Source organism: Erpetoichthys calabaricus, chromosome 6, assembly GCF_900747795.2.
Source record: "Erpetoichthys calabaricus chromosome 6, fErpCal1.3, whole genome shotgun sequence".
NCBI lineage: Eukaryota > Metazoa > Chordata > Cladistia > Polypteriformes > Polypteridae > Erpetoichthys > Erpetoichthys calabaricus.
In genome coordinates this window covers 43,361,625-43,383,989 of record NC_041399.2, presented here as the reverse complement: position 1 = coordinate 43,383,989, position 22,365 = coordinate 43,361,625, and the positions used below count along the sequence as shown (strand labels likewise).

At 34.1% G+C, this 22,365-nt stretch overlaps 1 protein-coding gene across 3 annotated transcripts in view; it reads left to right on the top strand.

The window, feature by feature from the left end:
- The window catches only part of lypla1 (lysophospholipase 1), a 26,931-nt gene extending 4,566 nt beyond the window's left edge, over positions 1 to 22,365 (top strand). For all 3 annotated transcript variants that reach the window (XM_028803532.2, XM_028803534.2, XM_028803535.2), the window contains exons 3-10: positions 849 to 880; positions 3,400 to 3,465; positions 4,510 to 4,557; positions 11,889 to 11,959; positions 14,159 to 14,232; positions 16,018 to 16,119; positions 17,563 to 17,739; positions 21,143 to 22,365. In XM_028803532.2, coding sequence (XP_028659365.1) covers positions 849 to 880; positions 3,400 to 3,465; positions 4,510 to 4,557; positions 11,889 to 11,959; positions 14,159 to 14,232; positions 16,018 to 16,119; positions 17,563 to 17,739; positions 21,143 to 21,196 — 624 coding nt within the window. In that variant the 3' untranslated portion in view covers positions 21,197 to 22,365. The remainder of the gene's footprint in view (positions 1 to 848; positions 881 to 3,399; positions 3,466 to 4,509; positions 4,558 to 11,888; positions 11,960 to 14,158; positions 14,233 to 16,017; positions 16,120 to 17,562; positions 17,740 to 21,142) is intronic.

Genomic DNA, 22,365 nt, shown 5'->3' with positions numbered 1-22,365 from the left:
ATACTCTTTGTAGTGCTGAACTGTAACTGTCTTTTCGTGAGGTTTTATCTATCCTAATATGCAAATACAGACTGCAGTCCTACTTGATCTCTCACTTACTTTTTACAGTATTTGTTTTCCTTCTTTTACAATTTTGAAAAGTCCTCCATTTTCACCATGATAGTAATTACATAAATATACCATATATTAACCTAGCTAAAGGTGAAAACTCTGCCTTTTGCTATGTGCCTTTTTTAATTTTGTTATTTTAAGTACAGTATAATTTATTTTTACAGTATAATTAGTTAATATTTGTTACTTAAGTTGGTTAACAGTACTTCCTAATGAGGGATGCATGATGGACACAATGTTTATTACTGGAGAGTCACAGGTCCAGCATTTGGGATTGAATTCTGGACTAGTAGAAGTCCTTGTGGTATATGCACATTCTTTTGGGGTGTATGGGGTTTTCTGTAGAGATGCCAGTTTCATTTTAAAAACACACAGCCAGATTGCCTTACATTGAACTGGTTATCCAGTGATGGTTCCTGCCATGGAAATTACGTTGCCTTACAACCATTTTTTAGAATTGGTGGTTTTTAAAAACTGAATGAACACATTTGTAGCTCCCTTGTCCGTGCCACATATTTTCCTGTTCATTTGATTTGATTTCTATTTTATTGAACCTTTTCAGTTTTTATATTTTTAATAAACCATGTAGTAATCTAGTTAGTACAGCGGCTCCTCTCTAAAATCTCATGAATAGTTGTGTTTTATTTTTGTAACTGTATTGTGAGATTTAAAATTATCTATTAACACAACTCAATACATTTAAACATCAACTAAAATAGCTTTTTTGTTTGCTACAGGTAATATTTCTGCACGGATTGGGAGACACTGGGTATGTATTATAAAATCATTATTTACAATATTTAAAACCATACAAAATGGCTCATTTTTATAAATGAAATGTGACTTATGACTGATTTCTATTGCACAAGTGTCATCTTCTTATGTTTTTTTTTTTTCTAACCCGCAACTCTTCTGAAGGAAACTAATTCAGTAACTTATCCTGGTCCAAGATAAAAATCGTTTATGGGTGGGACAACATTGTCAACAGTGATATATCATGCAACTAATTATAACTGACTGTGGGACCCCAGTGGTTTATTTTCTCCAGGAATGCTTCTGATTAGACATTGGTTTTGCTTTGTTCCATTGTCAATTGGCCATATCTCAAATAAAATAGGAATGTATTTATATTATCATGATTTTCTTATGTTGAGCATTTTGAAACTGTTGTATTTTACTATGTAAATTTAATTTGTATTTTTTGGTATATTCATTGTGTATTTTGCATTATAGCTGTGGGTATGTTAAATTGCACTGAACTTGTACTCCGTGAAGAGTATTAAACAAAAATAAAGTGACTGGAGTTCTAATTAAGAGAGGAGGCTTATTTCTGATTTTTCTGTATTTACTAACTGCTGCATTTAATTGAAAGTCGGGTAAAGCTTTCTTTAAATAAAAATTGCTGAAGGATAATTTTTGTTCTGGTCATAAAAATAAAAATCAGTCTTCCTGATTATTTTTTTTCTTTTATAAACTTCAAAATATCAGTGTTTTTTGATACTAGTACATTAAATAGCAGGGCAAGACTTGTTTTTGTAATAATATTACAGTTCATAACTTGCAGTTACTGTGTCTTCTATATCCCTGGATAATTCATGCCATGTTATAACTTGACCTGTACTTTATTCACTGCTAACATAAGAAGTAGTGAAGTTGACAAAGTTGTGGAAAGTAAATTAAAAAAAAGTTGCTTTTATTTGACCATCTGTCAGTAATGGCTTAGGAAGGTACAATCATCTTTGACCAAAATGTAGATTTTCATCAGATTTGTGTTTTCGGCATCACTGTGACCACTGACTATTCGCTTCTATAAATTATAATGGAATTGTTTTGAATTTACAAATGAACTGAGTACTGTATTAGCGTAACTCAGCTCATATGACTCAATGTATATTTTTTATTATGTACACTGCTTTGTATCTTAAATGGTGATTTTAGTCTTTTAACGAGGCGCATGCAACATCACCATCCACAGAGCAAACACTATTTCTTAAAACACTTTTTCAACTCTTTCAGCTATTACAGAGATCCATACACACATCAAATAACACTGACAGTAGTTGGTTTGTTTTTGACTGAAAATTCAATATGGGCATATTGAAAACGTTTGAAAACGTCAGCTTCCCACTTTTACATTGTGAGTTGGACTGGTCTGGTTAAAGTTGACAAAGAATAAGTTGTCATGTAAATATAGCGACAGTGGCATTATTCTTTGCCCATAAGATAAGATTCCAGTTTGTCATTTCATTATGTACAGTATTGTGTTTAGAATTTGAATAGATGAATTTTAATTCTAATATTATTATTTGAGACGTCATGGTAGCATAATGTGTTTTATTCCAGTTATTCTGTTTTGTTTTTTTTTTTTTTTGTTTTTTTTCTCTCCCCCATGACCCAAAGTTAAATGTTAATTCTTAATTGAGCGTCAGTGTGGGGGTGCACATAATTGGGCCTTGCAAATCACTGGCACCCAAACTAGTATTTATCTTGTAAATGATGCTGCCACGAAAAAAGAATCGGATCAAGTAGGTTTGAGAATATTATGTTACATATATTGTTATCAGCATATTTCTTGTCAGTACATTTCATTTATTTTGAAACAAGTAATAACTTTCATAAGATTTTATGTAGTAATTATACAGTTATATCCTGGCATTCGTTGCATGGAGCCTTTAAACAGGCTTTTACATTTCTTCCATGATCCAACTCTTTCTAAAATTGTTACTCCACTTCCACTCCTCCATGGGTTGAGCATTGTCCTCCTTCTGTCCTGACTCCAACTTCCTAGGTTAGATGGATCTGCTTTTTTATGCTGGACCCAGGAGTACTTCTGGTGCTACAACACTGCACACAGGAATCAATTCTGGGTCAGGTGGAACTTCCATAAAATAGGGATGTCCTTTCTTGACATCTCCTCACGACCTCCTAGAAACCCAGCAGAGCTGCCCATTGGGACTACAACTCCCAAGAAGACCTGCAGGGCATGAGAGTTCCAACATACAGATGCTGCCACCTGGTATATGGGGCGAGCACTCAGACCTGAGAGGGAGTCTTCCTCCATCCTTCCATTACATCATCCAGATCGGGAAAAGGAATACCTAACACCTGATCAGCATGCCTCTCCACTGACATTCTTCACGATGAAAGCCTTCCAGGTGTATACTTGAAATATTACAATGTGTGATGGATTTGATTTGTTGATTACTTGACTAAATTTCACTTCATTGTTAAACTTATATTTAATTTAAGTAGATGTTAAGCAATTTTCTTTTTTATTTATTTATGCAGACATGGCTGGGCAGAGGCATTTGCAGGAATCAGAGCACCTCATGTGAAATATATTTGTCCTCATGCGTAAGTTGTTTCCTTGAAGCAGAAATCAATCAAAACACATTGATAACAGAACTACAGTAGTTATAACCATTGCTTTAATGACAATAATATTGTTATGCCATAAATCTGGCGTCAGTTATTATCGATCGTTTATTGTTTTCTCTGTTCATTGTTTCTTATGTACACTGGAATAATACTTGCCAGTATACATTTTATATTTACATTTACTTGCTTAGCAGACACATTTATCCAAAGTGATTTACAAAAGATGTCAATATTATTGAGTAACATCAGTCTGGGGACTGTTTGGGAATAAGTGTTACAGGACAAAGGTACAAAATTGATTTCCACAAGAGAAAAGCTCAAAACATAGTATAAGACAGTTACAATTCACAGATTTATAAAACATAATGACTATTGCTTAGACAGAAATTCACCAAACAAGAGAGTCTTCAAATGCTTCTTGAACACATTGAGGGAGTCAGAAGTTGGAGTTGGGCAGTTCTTTCCACTAGCCAGGAGCTACACATAAAAAGAGTCTGGACTTAGATTGGAAACCACACAGATGTGGCATCACCAGACTCCATTCATCATCAGATCTGAGTGGTCAAGAAGGAACATCAGACCTCACAGGTGTCTTCATATATATGTAGGTGCAGAACCACTAATTACTTTGTCATAAACAGTCTACTCATACATAAACAGCCAGTCCATCTTGAAGCAGCAGTTTCAACAAGGACCTAAAACATTTAGAATTGTACTCCCCAAATTACTGGTTTTGCATCACTTAGGACCAATTTGAAAAGACGCTAATTGTGTTTTCTTACATAGAAAGGATGAGTATTGCATTTTTTTATTCTCGGAAAAATTATTAATCTTAAGTAAGTTTGTGACTGCATTTAACTGTGAGTATTAGTCACTTTCCAAATAATATAGAACCATATAGAAATGCTATTTGAGTAGATTAAGCATTAAAATAAATATTTGCAGTAATCAAAGAGAGGAAAGATACATTGGCAAACCATTTTTAAATGATTTATGTATTTCATTTTTTGCTTATTTTAGGCCAATAATGCCAGTTTCTCTGAACATGAATATGGCCATGCCCTCATGGTGAGTGGAGAAGCATCTACTAAAATGTTTCAGCATTTTTAAATGTATTTTTGAATACAAAGGACTGCATTTAACACAGATGCAGAGGAAGGGGTCATTTCTTTCAATTTGTATACTCTGCTGGTGGCTCTATATAATTTTACAATTTCATCACATATAGAAGAGTGTAAAGAATGGATTACATTATACACATTGTCAGGGTCTAAGCAAATCCTTGTTTTTCACTGTAATACACAGCAAGAATAATTGAAGTAAGCGTATTTGTACAACCAGTAATATTTTATATAATGTGAATAACATTCATTAGAGGTTGTAAAGAATTATGCAGTTTTTGATTTAGAGCGTACATACCTAGTGGCTGGCTGGACAAAGAGTGAAAAGGCTGCACACTAGGATTTATTGTGATCACCCTCAAAATCTTAGGCAATGTGTAAAGTTTGTTTTCTGCTCTTCATACTTCTGTTATGTTAAGTGATCATTTTCATTTTGCATGAGAATTACTTCAGATTTTGTTTTTCAAAATATTTCAGTCTGAAATTATAACCTCTAGTAATTTACATATACAGTACAGCAGGTTTGCTGGTACACCAGAAAGAGTGTTATATGTGGGATACTGTCCCAAAGAAATTAAAGATTTTTTTGTCTTTAGTATGTAAGCCCTGAAGAGAAAAGTAAGAAAAACATTAAGCAGGTCTCTGCTGCTTAAAATTTTGTTTCCTATATTTGTGACTTGCATATCGAGTTACAGTGGGTGGCATTCACTGTTTTAAAATCAAACCTTGGTGCATATGATATGAGATCACAGAAGATTAGCTGGTCAGCAGCAAGTTTCACATTTAGTAACAATTGGTTTACAATGTTTCACAGCTGGCAGAGTTTCCCGGATTCTCTATTTATTTGTGTTATGTTTATTACTCACAGTATGCTGTCTGAGCTTGCCTGCTACCTTCTATATTTGCTGTAGTGTCATTGCAGCGATTGTCGGAATTGTGCCTGCTGCAAGGTTTGCATGTGTGCTCAGCTGTGCTCTGCATGCTTATGCTGCAAGTGATGTCATGACAATCACCATTTACAAGTAGCAGCTCACAGCAGGTGATATGTCCGCTTTCTTCTGATAGTTTTTCTCTGAACTGCTATTGGCAATTTTTATTCATGATTTCTTTTTTGTTTTGTACAAGTTATTTTTCTGATCCTTAGTTCAAGGTAGTGTGAGGAGCAGCTTGTAGGGCACTCTTTTGTTTTTATCTGGAGGATTGGGTATACTAATACCAAAATAAACATCAGTTATGCTTGGCTTTCCCTTTGAACATGTTGCAATTTGGTGTACTGTTATAGAAACCACTTACAAAGAGCTGAAAGCACAAAGTTTTTAATTGGTCAGGACTTTGGTAAGTACCTTAAGTTGGACAAGAGTTCTGATTTTAATTCATAGTACTCTTAGTTGTAAAACTTTATTTTTTAATTGTTTAGAACTGTGGTATGGTTGCTGCCTTTCATCAAGGAGACTGGGGTTCATGTCCTAGGTGCTGCCTGCATGGAGTGTGCATGTCCATTCTGTGTCTGCATGGGTTTCCTCCGGGTGTTCCATTTTCCTCCCACAGTTCAAATACATGCAGCTTAGGTGAATTAGTGTTGTTAAATTTGCACAAGTGTATGTGTGGGTGGTGTCTGTATGTTCACCCTGTGCACAGTGCATGTTGGGATAGACTCCAGCTTCCTTGCAAACCCTGCCCTGGATGAGTGAGTTAGGAAATGGATGGATGACTGTATATTATGTTTCCCATTTGCAGTAACATTAGATTTTATCTAAGCAATGTTAGCAGCCTCTGCTTTGAGATGTAAATTTATTTCGGTACATTTTGAGTGGTTGGGTTGATTGTGTACAGCTCATTAATGATTTCTGTAGACATAAAACACTGAACTGACAAGAACTTGCATAGCAAGACAAATTTAAAAAAATATTTTGTGCCTCCCATATTGTTTCAGCTAGATTTTATAATAGTAATTCATGTGGTTGTGAAAATTGCATCATTTGCATGTTATGGCCTATCAGGTGGCAAATGTAAGAAAACAGCAGCCTCTTTTCTAGAATTTGCATGGTGCGCAATGTGCTTGTTTTTCTCTAATCTCCTCCAACATATTGACATGGATTTGAATGCCTAACCTGTAGTTAATCCTTGTATTGCTAATTCTGCTTTAGATATTGTGCATAGTCACATTAAATGGAATTTACCATTTTTGTTGCTTTCTTTCACACTATAAACTTATAGATTTTAGTAACTACAACTTATAACACTTTGAATAAAATCTGAAACTTTTTTTTATTAACTGGTGTTTTATACATTGCCCAAATAAAATAGTCAGAGTGAGAAATGGTATTTCCAAATCAGAGTTAATGGTTATCTGAGTCAGTTGCTTACTACAGGATATTGATGAGAAGATCTCCCAGGTATAAGGATTCAAATTTAACAGTGTCTTGTTTGTAAGTACGGTTATAAGTCATTGTAAAATTGGACGATGGATCATTGCAGTAGCTGCAGTTTTACAGACATTGTACCTTTTAAGCGTTTGAATTACATGTCAGTCTTCATACCCATCCTGGATTATAGTCACTATGGTTTTATAAAGAGTAAAAAGATGATGATATAGGTATAAGTGACTTGGATTGGATTTCTGCACATGGCTCATGAGCTCACTGCATTTGTTATGGTGAAGAGTTCAAACAAAAGGAGCTGATTGAACTTATTTGAGCATGTGGTGAAGATGAGGGTGTTTTCTTGGCATCTTGCTAGATGTGTACCAGGTTTGGGCCAGTGGGGGGTTGTGCAAAATACCATAGAGAGGTCCACTGACCTGGGATCACCTAAGACTTTTCCAGAAGTACCTGGAGGATTTTAGCAAGTGATAGGGTGTCCTGCCCTTTTCAGTCCATGTTACCACTGTGCCCCTCACCAGGGCATGTATGTATTGTAAGAGCTATTGCTATTGGTGTTGGTAATCTCTTTGCAAAACACTGTAATCTGTAAAATGTTCCTGATATAAGATCCAAATATAGAAACTCTACTTATGAATTATGTTATATGCTGTGTATCACTAGCAACATAGTGGCAGGTCTTTGTTACATTGTGCTGCTTACACTTGACATTATGTTGTCAGCAGCAAGTAGCCTTGCTTTGTGTCTTGTCATAATTTAAAAAGGCACTCCAGTGAATAAAAGGTTATGTGTGTGCTATTAAAGTCCATTGCTGCTTCTGCTGTGGACTGCTTCATACATCAGGCTTGCTTTTATAGACACATCTGTGAGGGGTATAAAAATGTTATTTCACCCACTGTGGATGGGATTGGTCTTCAGGCTTGAATTGCCTACATAACAACCTGCAGTGCTCTGGATGAATATGACCATTAGGTAAAATGTTACTGAGCTCTGTTACATCCAGGTATTTGCTTAGCTCTTATTTTAATCAGGACGTTTCTTCAGGGTTAAGATCACTAGGGAGAACAATACATAAATGTCTCTGGTTATATAGTATCTAATGAATCAACAGTAATATCAGACATTGCACGGTTGTTGTTCAATTGTGAATTGTCCTCCTGCAGGTACCAAACTGGTATTAATGTTTGACAGTGCCTTCTTCCTGTCTTTGCTTTCTGTGTGAAAGGAGCAGGCCCAGCTCAAGTTGGCTGTTTATTTAGCTTGAGCATCTTTTCTAGACATGCTTTCTCAATGCATTTCCAATCCTGCTAACTTTCTAAAGTTTTTTAATTTTTGTGGTTTCAAATTCCGTTGTATTCCTATTCTATACCTGCTTGATATTCTTACACTGTTAATCTATTTATGGCAGTTTTCCCTGAACACCACATTGAAGTCTTGAAGGATGCACATCACATTATCAGCCTAGAAAATTATGTTGGTATGAATAATTCCAAGAGATCATCCCAAACAACAAGCATCTGATGTTCTCATATTTTTGGTGCTAAAAGGATAACTGCATTGATGTGGTTTGTGTAAGTCTCTTAGTAAAACTTGTATGTGTATGGAAATGTTAACGCAAAGTCAGTGCTAGCAACTGATCAGGCAATCTCATTAGTTACAGATCACCTTAGTCAGTAATAGCCAGCAGTACACAAGTCATCCCGATTTGTCCAAAGAAAACTTTCATAAACTTGATTTACACAAAGTAAACTACATTCCCGAAGCATATGACAAACAAAGCAGTCATTTCTTTGCAATTTCCTTTAAGAAGTACTTTCAGTGAACTGTAGGTATTCGTCCATGCCCTTATGGTTGTATGTTCCACTTACTTCAGCCTCTGCCATACTGTTGTCAGTCTTTCAAAAAAGGTGTCCCTCACAACCCTTAACTGAAGTCAGAAAATGGATGGGTGGATGTACGAACTGACATTCTTTGATATCATAATCATAACCTCAACCACAACACTGAAATTTAATTTGAAGTGAACGCTTGTAATCCAAATATATTCACGGTCAGAAGGAAAACTGTTTGTCTTACTGCCTCTGGAATAAATTGGGACATCAAAATGGTAGAAACACTAGTAGAAAATATCCTGGAAAAGTAGTAATGTCATTTTAGGTATAATAGATGAACAGTGGATCAGATTTTTACACTCTGTCACATTCTGTCATATCGATGTTGACATATATCTATATCAACTGTATGCCGACTTTAGACAGACTTATGACACAAGCTTAGAAAGAATGTGGTGTCCCAGCAAAAACAATACGTTAATAAAAGTTACCTTAACGAAGATTAAAAGTTTGAAGAGAGGCTGTCAGGTAGGTTTGAATTAAATTGAAGTCTGTTAGGAGACGGGCTTTCACCCTGTTTAACTTGGTTGGTGCTAGAGAAAATCATGAGGCAAGTAATAGCAAGCATCCCAGGGGAACAATTTTTAATAGAATTTAATAGTATTTGGTATACACTGATGATCTAGCAGTAATTGCAAGAAGTAAAAGAAACCTAGAAGAATCATTCATACATTTAGAAGAAGCAGCAAGAAGTGTCAATATAAAATAAGGGAGTTTAAATACTTGCAGTTAAATAATTTCAGTTTGTGATTTGTTTTTCCCCTATTGAAATTTAGTGATTAATTTTAGGAGTATGGCTGAAAAACGTCAGCCTGTGAGATTTTATTTAGAGATTAAACCTCCTTTTGTTAAGGTATGTCATTTTTTGTTGTGTAATGATGAAAAAGTGAGAGGACATATAATGCATAGTGCATAATGTGTTGAATACTGGAATGTGTTACATAGGCTTTATAGTCACTGAAGATTAATAATGTAAAATTATAATGCCCATATATCTTTTTAACTGACCTATATATTGTACATTGTGATGTGCTTTTAATATTAAACTAGCTATACTGCTCATCTAAGACGGGTTGAAATCTAATGAATCAAGGTAGATCTCAGTGTTAATGTTTGCAGTGCACCACAAGTAGCCCTTGCTGTGGGAAGTGGGGGGAGATGGAACTTAGTGGGGCAGGATGGAGTTCAAAGGGGCATGGACAAACAAGGTAAGGGTTAGGATTTTGGACCTGCACATGCAACATTATCCTTGTTTGCCTTGTTAGATGTGGGTGGGTGGGTAGGAGTGACCCACCCCATCCCAAACTGCTTGCCGCTGCAAGGAGCTTTACTCGATCTGCCAAAGCATTTTTTCATTTTCCTCTCAAAACAATCAGAATCGAAATAAACATAAAATGCTGCATAAGCAACAGAATAGCCATATGAAAACAGCAGTTGCTCGTGTATCAGTTAAGTTACTATTTAATTTTTCAAGTCATATTTATGAATGAGTTTCTTCCTGCTGTCTTCTATTGAAATGTACATGTTCTGTTAGCATGTTATTACATCATTATACTGTAGTTAGTGGGTTTTGAACCAAATACCTCCGAACTAATGTTGCTTTATTTCAAATAAGGCATGGTGCTTTGATGTGTGGTTTACTGTATGTAAAAGTTTGTATTTTAATGCATTAACTATATAAAGATGCATTTCCACATTATTATGTCTTCATGTTGTGGCTGTAGCCAAATGTTAAAAAAAAAACAAAAAAAACGTAATTCGCTACGACTAGCATAAAGGCATTGAACTGATTGTGTTTTATGATTTTCTTGGGTTGATCAAATCCTGTCCACTCTCTCTTCTCTGCAATCTAATTTTATCAACTCTGGGAGCTTCTTTCTTTGTTTTGATTAGCCCACCACTGAGCTAGCCAGGATTACTTTATAAGGTAAGGGTTTGCCATCTTTGGCTTCTGTCCCATGCAAACATGATTACCAAAATGGGGTGGAGACTGTTGTCTGACTATGCCTATGCCCATCCCCGCTCCATCCCACAAACTGCAGTAAGGACCTTCTCATGCACCATGCAATGCATATATCTTTGTTATGTACCATGCAATGAATATATCTTTGCTATATGCCATTAAATGAAGTGCAGTGCACTTCATTACTAAACTTGTTTGTGATGTGCCATCTTTTGAAATGACAGTGACATAGCACCTGGATACAGACACAGACACCAAAAGTGGATAGTGAACCTCTCATTCATAAATAAAGACTTTTGTAGATCTCAGAGGAAATTAAACATTCTGACCTTTATTTACAGATGTTGTATTTTGCAAAGTCCACCTATGCATGGAATTGGTGTTTAGTATACTTGTGCAGGCCAGGGTATGTAGACTTCAAAGTCTATAAACTCACAGTATCTTGTCAGTGTACAGGCAAACTTTCAAAATATGTATTTTTAAATATAACCGGTAAAACTGTGTTATATTTAATAATGAAAATATTATTTTATCCTGTTTAGCCAACTAGGGATATTAATTTATCCTTTCAATTAATATTTTTTTTTAATTTTAATTTAATTTAATATTTAAGTTTCTTAGATGAAAAGAACACTTTGTTTACCATTATCTGCCAATGCTGTATTATAAAGTAGGATGGATAGAATTTTTATTTAGGAACAATCACATTTTACTGTCAAACCAGAATTAGAATGAGCAGCACACAGAAAGTTGAATTTTCTTAAAAACAATTGCTTATTGTAAAGCATGGTTAGAAAGGTACTTGGTGTCGACCCAAGAACTGCTGTTTTTGTGAGTGGATAAAATGAGCCCAAGTATTTTTGCAAATATTACACTAAAGATTAGTCACATTTTGAAGCTGATTTATGTGAATGTTATAAAATGACTGTTCAATTATAAGGTTTATATTGTAAATAAAACTCTAAATATCTCTAAGTTGTAGCTTGAAATAAGTGTTCAAATAAGTTGTTTTTATATTATTATTATCATTTTATTTTTTAAGGTTTGATATTATTGGTCTTAGTCCAGATGCAGAGGAAGATGATTCTGGAATTAAAAAAGCTGCAGAAAGCAGTAAGTATTTTGCATCTGTTGAAGGACTCTGAATCACTAGATATTAAAATTTATAGAAAAAAATACCTAGAAAATTTATCTTTTAAACTATTGAATGTGTCTGTTATTGTCTCTTGTTCAGATCATATTATGTTTTATTTAATGTTCAATGAAGGCAGTTTTTGAGTTCAAACTGTTGTATTAATTTTACTAAAACTTTTAAAATTAATTTCTGTAACGATGCCTCAAAAATATATCAGTAGGTACTGTATGTGTTTTTTTTTTCTCTTTCTCCTTGGATGTCACTAAGATCCTTATTGAAAGACAAAAAAGTCTTAACTATGGGAACAGGCCATTTAGCCCAATATAACTTGGGTCCTATTAATATAAATACCCTCAAGCCGATATTTGGAAGTACCCAAAGTAGTTTTAAGTACTACACTGGTTAATAGTTTACTCCATCTATGTGTTGTTCTCTGAGTGAAGAAGTACACTACTGTATAACATTTTTGAGAACTTTACCTTTACAATGCTCTATTTTCTTATTTAACAACATGTTTTAAAGTAAAGGATCATTAAGTACATTCACAATTTAAACACAAGTATCATGTCACCTTTAGTCTCTTTTTACTTAAATTGAAATGATCCAGCTCATTTTTTACCCATAACCCTCAGTTATTGAATAAGTCAAATAGCCTTTCTCTGCACATTTTAAACAAAGAGACCACAAATGAGCATAATATTCCAGTGGAGACCTCACAAGTGTGTTGTAAATCTTAAAGATACACCCTTGTCCTTGCATATTATTAATTTCTGTGAGTCTTTTTAATTTCTTCAGTACACTGAAGGGTCCACTAAGATTCCTAAGCCTTTCCCATAGACCGTACATTGAATTTGATATGTAATACTTATTTATACAATTTCATAAATTTTATAAATCTCGTTTTGTCTGCTAGCTTGTCCATTTTAGCTTTTATCATTTATGATGTAACATGTAAGAAGTAAGCTCAAAGAGTCATTAATGAAAAAAATTAACAATTCTTTTAATCATTAATTACTGACTAACTTATAGTGATAGTAAGTCATTTATGAACACCATCCAAAAGTATATAACAAAGCCCAGAAAACGTAAGCATTTTGCCCAAATCCAAAGGAATATAGGGCAGATTTTACACAAAAGATATTAACAGACTTTAATTCTTAAATACTAAATAAGCAAAATACAGTACAGTAATCCCTCGCTATATCGCGCTTCGACTTTCGCGGCTTCACTCATCGCGGATTTTAAAAGTAAGCATATTTAAATATATATCGCGGATGTTTTGCTGGTTCGCGGATTTCTGCGGACAATGGGTCTTTTAATTTCTGATACACGCTTCCTCAGTTGGTTTGCCCAGTTGATTTCATACAAGGGACGCTATTGGCAGATGGCTGAGAAACTACCCAACCACAGCACGTATTATGTATTAAATAAAACTCAAATATATTGTGAGCACGGGGGCTGTTCGCACCCCTAGAGGACACGGCCGCTCCTCAGAAAACGCTGAAAGATTACCTCCACAATGCTCCCTTCTTTGCTGGGCTTACACGTGGCTGCTTTGCAAACGATATGCTTCCCGCATGGTGCTTCGCGTACTTAAAAGATCAAACAGCACGTATTGATTTTTGATTGCTTGCTTTCCTCTCTCTCTCTCTCGCTGTTCGGGGCTTTTCGCATACTGGCCTAGAGGATACGGACGCTCCTCTAAAAAATGCTGAAAAATGCTTGCTCCCTTCCTCGCAGCTACTTTGTCCGGCGGTGCTTCGCATACTTAAAAGCCAAACAGCCCTACTGATTTTTGACTGTTTGCTTTTTCTCTCTCTCTCTCTGATGTGCACTCCTTTGAAGAGGAAGATATGTTTGCATTCTTTTAATTGTGAGACGGAACTGTCATCTCTGTCTTGTCATGGAGCACAGTTTAAACTTTTGAAAAAGAGACAAATGTTTGTTTGCAGTGTTTGAATAACGTTCCTGTCTCTCTACAACCTCATGTGTTTCTGTTCAAATCTGTGACCCAAGCATGACAATATAAAAATAACCATATAAACATATGGTTTCTACTTCGCGGATTTTCACCTTTCGTGGGGGGGTCTGGAACGCAACCCCCGCGATGGAGGAGGGATTACTGTACTCATTTAACTTCTGTCTCTAATTTTACTTTTTATTCTTTATTTTTTCAGTAAAGGCACTGATAGACCAAGAAGTTAAAAATGGAATTCCTTCTCACAGAATTGTTTTGGGTGGATTTTCCCAGGTATTTGAATTGTTATATTGAAAAAGCACATGGCAGCGTGTTAATTATTTACAATTTCACAATTGTATATTATGCTTAATATGGCATGAATAGGTGAAACTGCACATAAACATCAATAAATATGTGCATACACTCTTACAGCACATAATTTGTGGTGTCATTTTTTTAAAAAACATTACTAAGTATTGGGCACACAAAATAATATTTCAACACATAAATTTTGATTTACACCACCTTTTCAAATTTTAAGAGAATCTATCCGTAACCCAAGTTGTTCATTTGCAGTTTTACTGGGAGAGTGAAGCACATTACATTTTTTCTGTCTGTTCTGTTACTCTTAATGGTTTTTGGTATGACTTTATATATGGTTATATTAAATCATAATATATTCTTTATTTTTTTTTTTGCTTTAGGCGGTTACCAATTAAGATCAGTTTGCCAGTAATTTTTTAATCGGGCATCCACACCACCCAGCAACCTTGTCCCACTGTTGATACTTTAGTAGTATCTTTTTTAATAGTGTGATGTTCTTCTTAATTCAACTGACAAGAAGATACTTTATTTGTGTCTTGGTTACAATAAAGATATTCTGCATTTTATCTTCATTTTAACCAATTCTTGATCAATTTTCTTTTGTTTGTTCTTAAATAGCAATTGTTTTTAATTATTTGGTTATGAACCATATGATGAATGGAAGGGGAATGCTGTTGATATGCATCACCTTATTTCTTAGGATTGAACCCATTTTTTTAAAGTATAATAATTTTCCTGTACTTTTTAGATTATGTCCGTATTGGGAAGTGTCAGTTGGCATGAATTTTCATTTTAGGTTTATTGTTAAGTTAGAGTGGAAAAACAGATGTGCTTAAGCAAGTAAGTAAACATTTTAGAAGAAGGATTTAAAATACTAGAATAACTATTTATAGTTTTAACAACATGGTGCATAGTTTCATGAGCATGATAGTTTAAAATAAGAATAATCCTACACACAAATATGACTTAATGAAATAATGAAACTTACCTGTTAGTAAAGGAATTTTAGATTTTCAGAGATGTCTACTGAATTTTATTTTGCATTTTATTTCTTACATTTTTCAGTACAAATGTAGTGTCTCGAAAAAGCCATGCAATACATAAAAATGTATTTTGTGATTTTTAAATCAACAATTAAATTCTATGTTAACAATATAACAATCTTACAATAAATCTGTTTTGAATTTAGTTATAGATTGATAAATAGAAGTAATATGATAATTTCATGTTTACTGACATTAGTAAATGAAGTATTTTAACACACAATCTCCATTTCTAAACTGTGTTCTACCAGAAACACCTTACCTACATTTCCAACAGACCACAAATTATTTTGTTTTTTTGATTTGAAACCATGGTACTTGACAAATGAAATAAAACATTCAAATGTACATTTAGAATTTTAGGTAATCTTTTCTATTATTCTATTATGCAAATGTTTTCACTGTGTGGGTTAAGATTTTGCAGCTGCATGTTCTGGCATCATACTTGTATAAAAGTGATGTTTTTGAACTCCTACACTTGTTTTAGAACTTTATTAAATGTAATAAGTGCTGGTATTACTAGGAAATGTTTAGACAAGTTTACAGCTTAACTTAAGTAAAGTGAAGTTTAAAGGCAGCACCAACATTGAACTAAGATCTGTAAATATTTTATTTTTATTAAATATCTCAAAATTAAATAAATTATGTTTGAGAGTAACAAATAGTAAATTAATATCAGAAAATTGACTTGTCTTCTTATTTTAAATAGGGAGGAGCATTGTCATTGTACACCGCACTGACTACACAACAAAAATTGGCTGGTGTGGTATCTCTGAGCTGCTGGTTGCCACTGCGCAGCACATTTCCACAGGTATAAAAAAAAGTTTTATGTCACAAATTTTAAAATGAAAAGCTTTTCACTGTTTGCATTGTGAAAACATGAAATGAATATTTATCTTTGAATCTCTTCTGAAAGCAATTTGTATAACTGAATACAAATCACTGAGATTACTTACATTTTTTTCAGGTTCACTGTACAAACAGTATGCATTTTATGCAAAATCTACAAATTGGGTAAAATGTAATTAAGATTTTATTGTGAAACTCCGCATTGATAGCTTATATGGGTTAGAAATACTATGGGACAATAGGTAACAAATGTTTCCGTATTGCAAAATCTGATGAAGGTTTGGCAAGTGTGGCAGCCTTACTGTTGGTGTAATTTTAGTACTAAGAATATTAGCAAAATAATATATATATATACACACACACAGATATGGTACACATACTGCTGTCATTCTTTTCATTTGCTTATTGATTACTTACAGAAAAACTAAGTTGAGGCTCTTGAAATACTTGTTTATCATGCACATAAGCCGAAATATTATTCATTTTCAAAAGTTTAGATTTTGCAGGACTCTTCATGTTCAAGAATAGGGTTGAAAGCAAGGTGCTCAGACTCAAACATTAATTGAAATTATTCAAACTGTACATCTTATTATAAATGCAATAGATTCAAAACTGTTATACTACATTGCTTGTAATGTTGTCAAAAAATATGCCTGAGAAACCTGTTACTGAGTTAAATTTGATTTATTTTTGCATAATACTCTTCGCTGAGTACAGGCACCAAGTGTTTGAACATGTTCATAGGTAAAATTAAAAAATACATAATGTACACCGATAAAATGCAGATTTGGTTAAATACGCAGTAAAACTAAGCTATTTCAAACTGATTATCATACATGTATCCTAACAATACTTGTCCATTAGTGTTATTGTTAAAATATGGCCAGTAGATAGAGGAGGAAGAGAAAACAAAACAAAGTCCATTCAGCAGTATTGGGTAAAAGACAGAATGTCATCCCATAGCAGAGCATATTAAAAATCACAAACTTAATTTGGCCAGTTTAGAGATCCATATAAAAGGAAATATAAAAGGAAATCGTAAAATCCACGTAAATTGGCTAAAACGAAATTCAGATATTTACAGCTGATAGCAGCCCTAACCATGGCATTATGATTTTATGGCTAATGTTAACTTGTTATCTCTAATTAAATCAGTAAAAAATGTACACAACGACTAATTTTTTTGTTAAGTCTTTTTTGTCTTGACTAAAATGAATGTAGATGGAATATTCCAGTACAGGCCTATTAAATACCCGAGCCAGTCACAGGAGAATCTGGTGCTAGAAGGAAGTCCATCTTGTAGCACATTCACTCATAAAAACCCACATTCACCAAATGAAGCTAGTTTAGACTCCAAGTTCATCATAACCAGAAAAACTAAAAATCTTTATGCTCTTAAATGCAGGCAGCAAATAATACAGCAAATAAAAACATTAATATTCTACACTGCCATGGGGAGGCAGATCCACTGGTTCCTGTAGTGTTTGGGTGTCTCACTGTTGAAAAGCTGAAGAACATTGTTGGTCCGGAGAGCATCACTTTCAAAACATACCCAAGAATGCAGCACAGTTCCTGTCCTCAGGTCAGTATTACCTAAAGGTATAAGTCAAACACTTGCAAAATTTGAATTTTGTTTTGTTATAAGTTATAGTTGTGGGTGGTAAGAAGAATGAGAGTAGATGTGTGCTGCAAGCAAAAAACAAAATGACATGATGAAAGAGTGAATGTTGGTAGAGGTGGAAAGCACAACTCTTTTAGGCATACAAACAAAGGCAGTGCCAGGGTGTGTATGGCTGGAAAAATGTGGCTGTTGTGTGGTGAGTGAGTAAGTGTGCTACAGTTTTAAAAGTGATTGTTGAGAGATTTCTGATGAACATAGTTTTACACAGATCACTTTAAATAGTGAAATATGAAATGTTTCTTAATATTATTATTGGTGATGTCTAGAATTTGCTAACATTATAAGATTCTACTGGATGTTTTAGAGGAAATGCTGAAAATTATGTGGACAAATGCTCAGGATGATGGGATTTTGAAGCAGAGAATGTAATCGCACATGAATCTGGTTAAATGCTGTAGAAAAGACTACTGTCTAGTGATTAAAAAAAACATTATTAGTAATGACAGAAATAAAGTTTGATCTGTCTATCTATCTATCTAGAATGGACCAAAGTATTTACCATTCTCACTTGGCGAGGCCATTTTTGGATTGCATTCTATAATTCTACATGTAGTGTTATGGGTTCAGTGTGAGGATTCCAAACGTTTTAACTGCCTATGTTCATATAAAATAAGACATTGTCATTAGCAGAAGCTCCCCATTTTTAACTAGCAACTGAGGGGTTCACAAAAGTGTTTGCTGGGTAGTGTTTTGTTTTAAGAACATGTTCTTTTCTTTGTTGCTCTGCCACAATCATGTTAATTGTTCCACTAAGCAAACTATTTACAACAATGAATAAACATGGAAAGGAGACACGAATTGCGGAGTCTTACATTAGCATCAATTAGCAGTGGGATTCTCCAGCCGTTAATGCAATATAGTGTGCATTTTTGTATTTTAAAAATCATTGCTTTTTTTAGTTGTGGACTGCTCAGCCTGTTTTGACAGCTTTTAGTGGAAGCATGGAACTACATATATATATATATATATATATATATATATATATATATATATATATATATATATATATATATATATATATATATATATATATATATATATATACAGTGGTGTGAAAAACTATTTGCCCCCTTCCTGATTTCTTATTCTTTTGCATGTTTGTCACACAAAATGTTTCTGATCATCAAACACATTTAACCATTAGTCAAATATAACACAAGTAAACACAAAATGCAGTTTTTAAATGATGGTTTTTATTATTTAGGGAGAAAAAAAATCCAAACCTACATGGCCCTGTGTGAAAAAGTAATTGCCCCCTTGTTAAAAAATAACCTAACTGTGGTGTATCACACCTGAGATTCAATTTCCGTAGCCACCCCCAGGCCTGATTACTGCCACACCTGTTTCAATCAAGAAATCACTTAAATAGGAGCTGCCTGACACAGAGAAGTAGACCAAAAGCACCTCAAAAGCTAGACATCATGCCAAGATCCAAAGAAATTCAGGAACAAATGAGAACAGAAGTAATTGAGATCTATCAGTCTGGTAAAGGTTATAAAGCCATTTCTAAAGCTTTGGGACTCCAGCGAACCACAGTGAGAGCCATTATCCACAAATGGCAAAAACATGGAACAGTGGTGAACCTTCCCAGGAGTGGCCGGCCGACCAAAATTACCCCAAGAGCGCAGAGACGACTCATCCGAGAGGTCACAAAAGACCCCAGGACAACGTCTAAAGAACTGCAGGCCTCACTTGCCTCAATTAAGGTCAGTGTTCACGACTCCACCATAAGAAAGAGACTGGGCAAAAACGGCCTGCATGGCCGATTTCCAAGACGCAAACCACTGTTAAGCAAAAAGAACATTAGGGCTCGTCTCAATTTTGCTAAGAAACATCTCAATGATTGCCAAGACTTTTGGGAAAATACCTTGTGGACTGATGAGACAAAAGTTTAACTTTTTGGAAGGCAAATGTCCCGTTACATCTGGCGTAAAAGGAACACAGCATTTCAGAAAAAGAACATCATACCAACAGTAAAATATGGTGGTGGTAGTGTGATGGTCTGGGGTTGTTTTGCTGCTTCAGGACCTGGAAGGCTTGCTGTGATAGATGGAACCATGAATTCTACTGTCTACCAAAAAATCCTGAAGGAGAATGTCCGGCCATCTGTTCGTCAATTCAAGCTGAAGCAATCTTGGGTGCTGCAACAGGACAATGACCCAAAACACACCAGCAAATCCACCTCTGAATGGCTGAAGAAAAACAAAATGAAGACTTTGGAGTGGCCTAGTCAAAGTCCTGACCTGAATCCAATTGAGATGCTATGGCATGACCTTAAAAAGGCGGTTCATGCTAGAAAACCCTCAAATATAGCTGAATTACAACAATTTTGCAAAGATGAGTGGGCCAAAATTCCTCCAGAGCGCTGTAATAGACTCATTGCAAGTTATCGCAAACGCTTGATTGCAGTTATTGCTGCTAAGGATGGCCCAACCAGTTATTAGGTTCAGGGGGCAATTACTTTTTCACACAATGTAGGTTTGGATTTTTTTTTCTCCCTAAATAATAAAAACCACCATTTACAAACTGCATTTTGTGTTTACTTGTGTTATATTTGACTAATGGTTAAATGTGTTTGATGATCAGAAACATTTTGTGTGACAAACATGCAAAAGAATAAGAAATCAGGAAGGGGGCAAATAGTTTTTCACACCACTGTATAAATATATATATATATATATATATATATATATATATATATATATGCACTTAGGAGGAGTGATTTCTGAATGTAGACCTTTGATCATTTGCCTCATTTTGTGACAGAAACAGATAGAGGAAATGTAAGTGCTGCACAGCAAACGTGTTAGACTGCTCTCAGCCATTATACTCAGAATATATGTGAAAACATTTTTTTTTTTTAACAGGGCCTATATATCATGCATTTAGAGTGCCTCCTTAATGGATGGTGGGTTAATGTTCCAAAAATAGACAGTTAAATATATAAGTAGAAATTCTAAAACATATAGAATAAGCCGAAAATCTCTTGTACCCTTTTGCAAATTATGCAATATGGCAGCAAATGACCATACTTTAAATAGGGTTTTAATATTGTATTTTAAAATGCAACAAATATATTATTTCAAATGACATTTCTTTTATTACCAAAAACAGCTATGTAAACTAACTTCTGTATTTTAAGAGAGGTATATAAAATGCATTGTGTGTGTGTGTGTTTACGTATAGTTTTATGGATATTATATGTACTATTTTCAGTGTATACAGGAGGTTTCATCATTTTGAATTACTGAAGATATTTTTTTACTTAACTGAAAAATAATTGCCCCTTTTATTATATTAACAGGAAATGATGGATATCAAGCACTTCATTGAAAAGCAACTACCTCCAATTAACTAATCACTCAAGTGGTCTTTCAGTAAAGTACCAGCACCAATATCTATAGATATCTTCTCCTTTGTTTCAATTTGAAGAGCTAGGTACTTTGCCATTGTTGTATGAAGCACTGCTTTCAAATACATGTTTTATCATGATTCTGTTAAACTGATGCTGGTAATCATAAAAACTCACATCAGGCAATCTTTTTTCCACCTACCTGTATTTAAATCACTCAAGTGGTCGATACACTGTAAGGTTTTGTTAACATTTTATGGAATGTATATGAAAAATCTACTGGACTGCTGTATAAGTTAAATTTTAACTAAATTATCAATTAATTTGCAAAATAGCAACGATCTTTGTGTTCAGATAGCTCTGCTTATTTTGTTGACTATTACATAGAGTATGTGCAACACTTAAACTGAGGTTGTTTGTAAAGATATTTATTTAAAGTACATTTCTTAACCAAGACAGTTTTTTAATCTTACAAGTGTTTAGTTTAAAGCACCAAACACTGTATATGTTGTATTGAACTGGGATATTTTTCTCTTGTTGGATGTGCCACAATAAATAACTATTTTGAAAATTTCTTCAATGGACAATACTTAATACACTGACCAGATAAACAGTGTGAATTTAAACACTAGATGGTTTGTATTTAATTTTTTTTTTTTTGGTATTTTATTTTCTGTCAACGTGTATTTTTTTTTTTTTTAATAATTTTTAACTCGAGGTAAGAAGAATATATATTGCATAAGAATTTACACTGGACTATGTATCACATTTTTGTATTGGAGGTAATATTTCTTGTTCAGATTATTTTAAATTTGATCTCAGCAGTGCCACACATTTAGGTAATTACATATTCATGCCAAGAAAAAATATTTAATTTGTTTAAAGAATATTTAATTCATCTTTAATTAAAGTTGTTTTTATTTATTTAACAAACCTGTTCTGAATATGTTTTGTGCAGTTTGTAGATGTTTTTAAAAACAGGAATACAGGATAACTTTTACATCAGCTGCCAAGGAACTCTGGAGGAAATATTATTCATTTTCTTCCAACATAACCTTAAAAGTATTTCTTTTAATGTATGTCAAGAATCACATTCCTGAGGGCTATCTGAAGTACTATGTAAATAAATGGTGACAACCAATAAAAATAAAGACTGTAACTAAAAACATATTTTG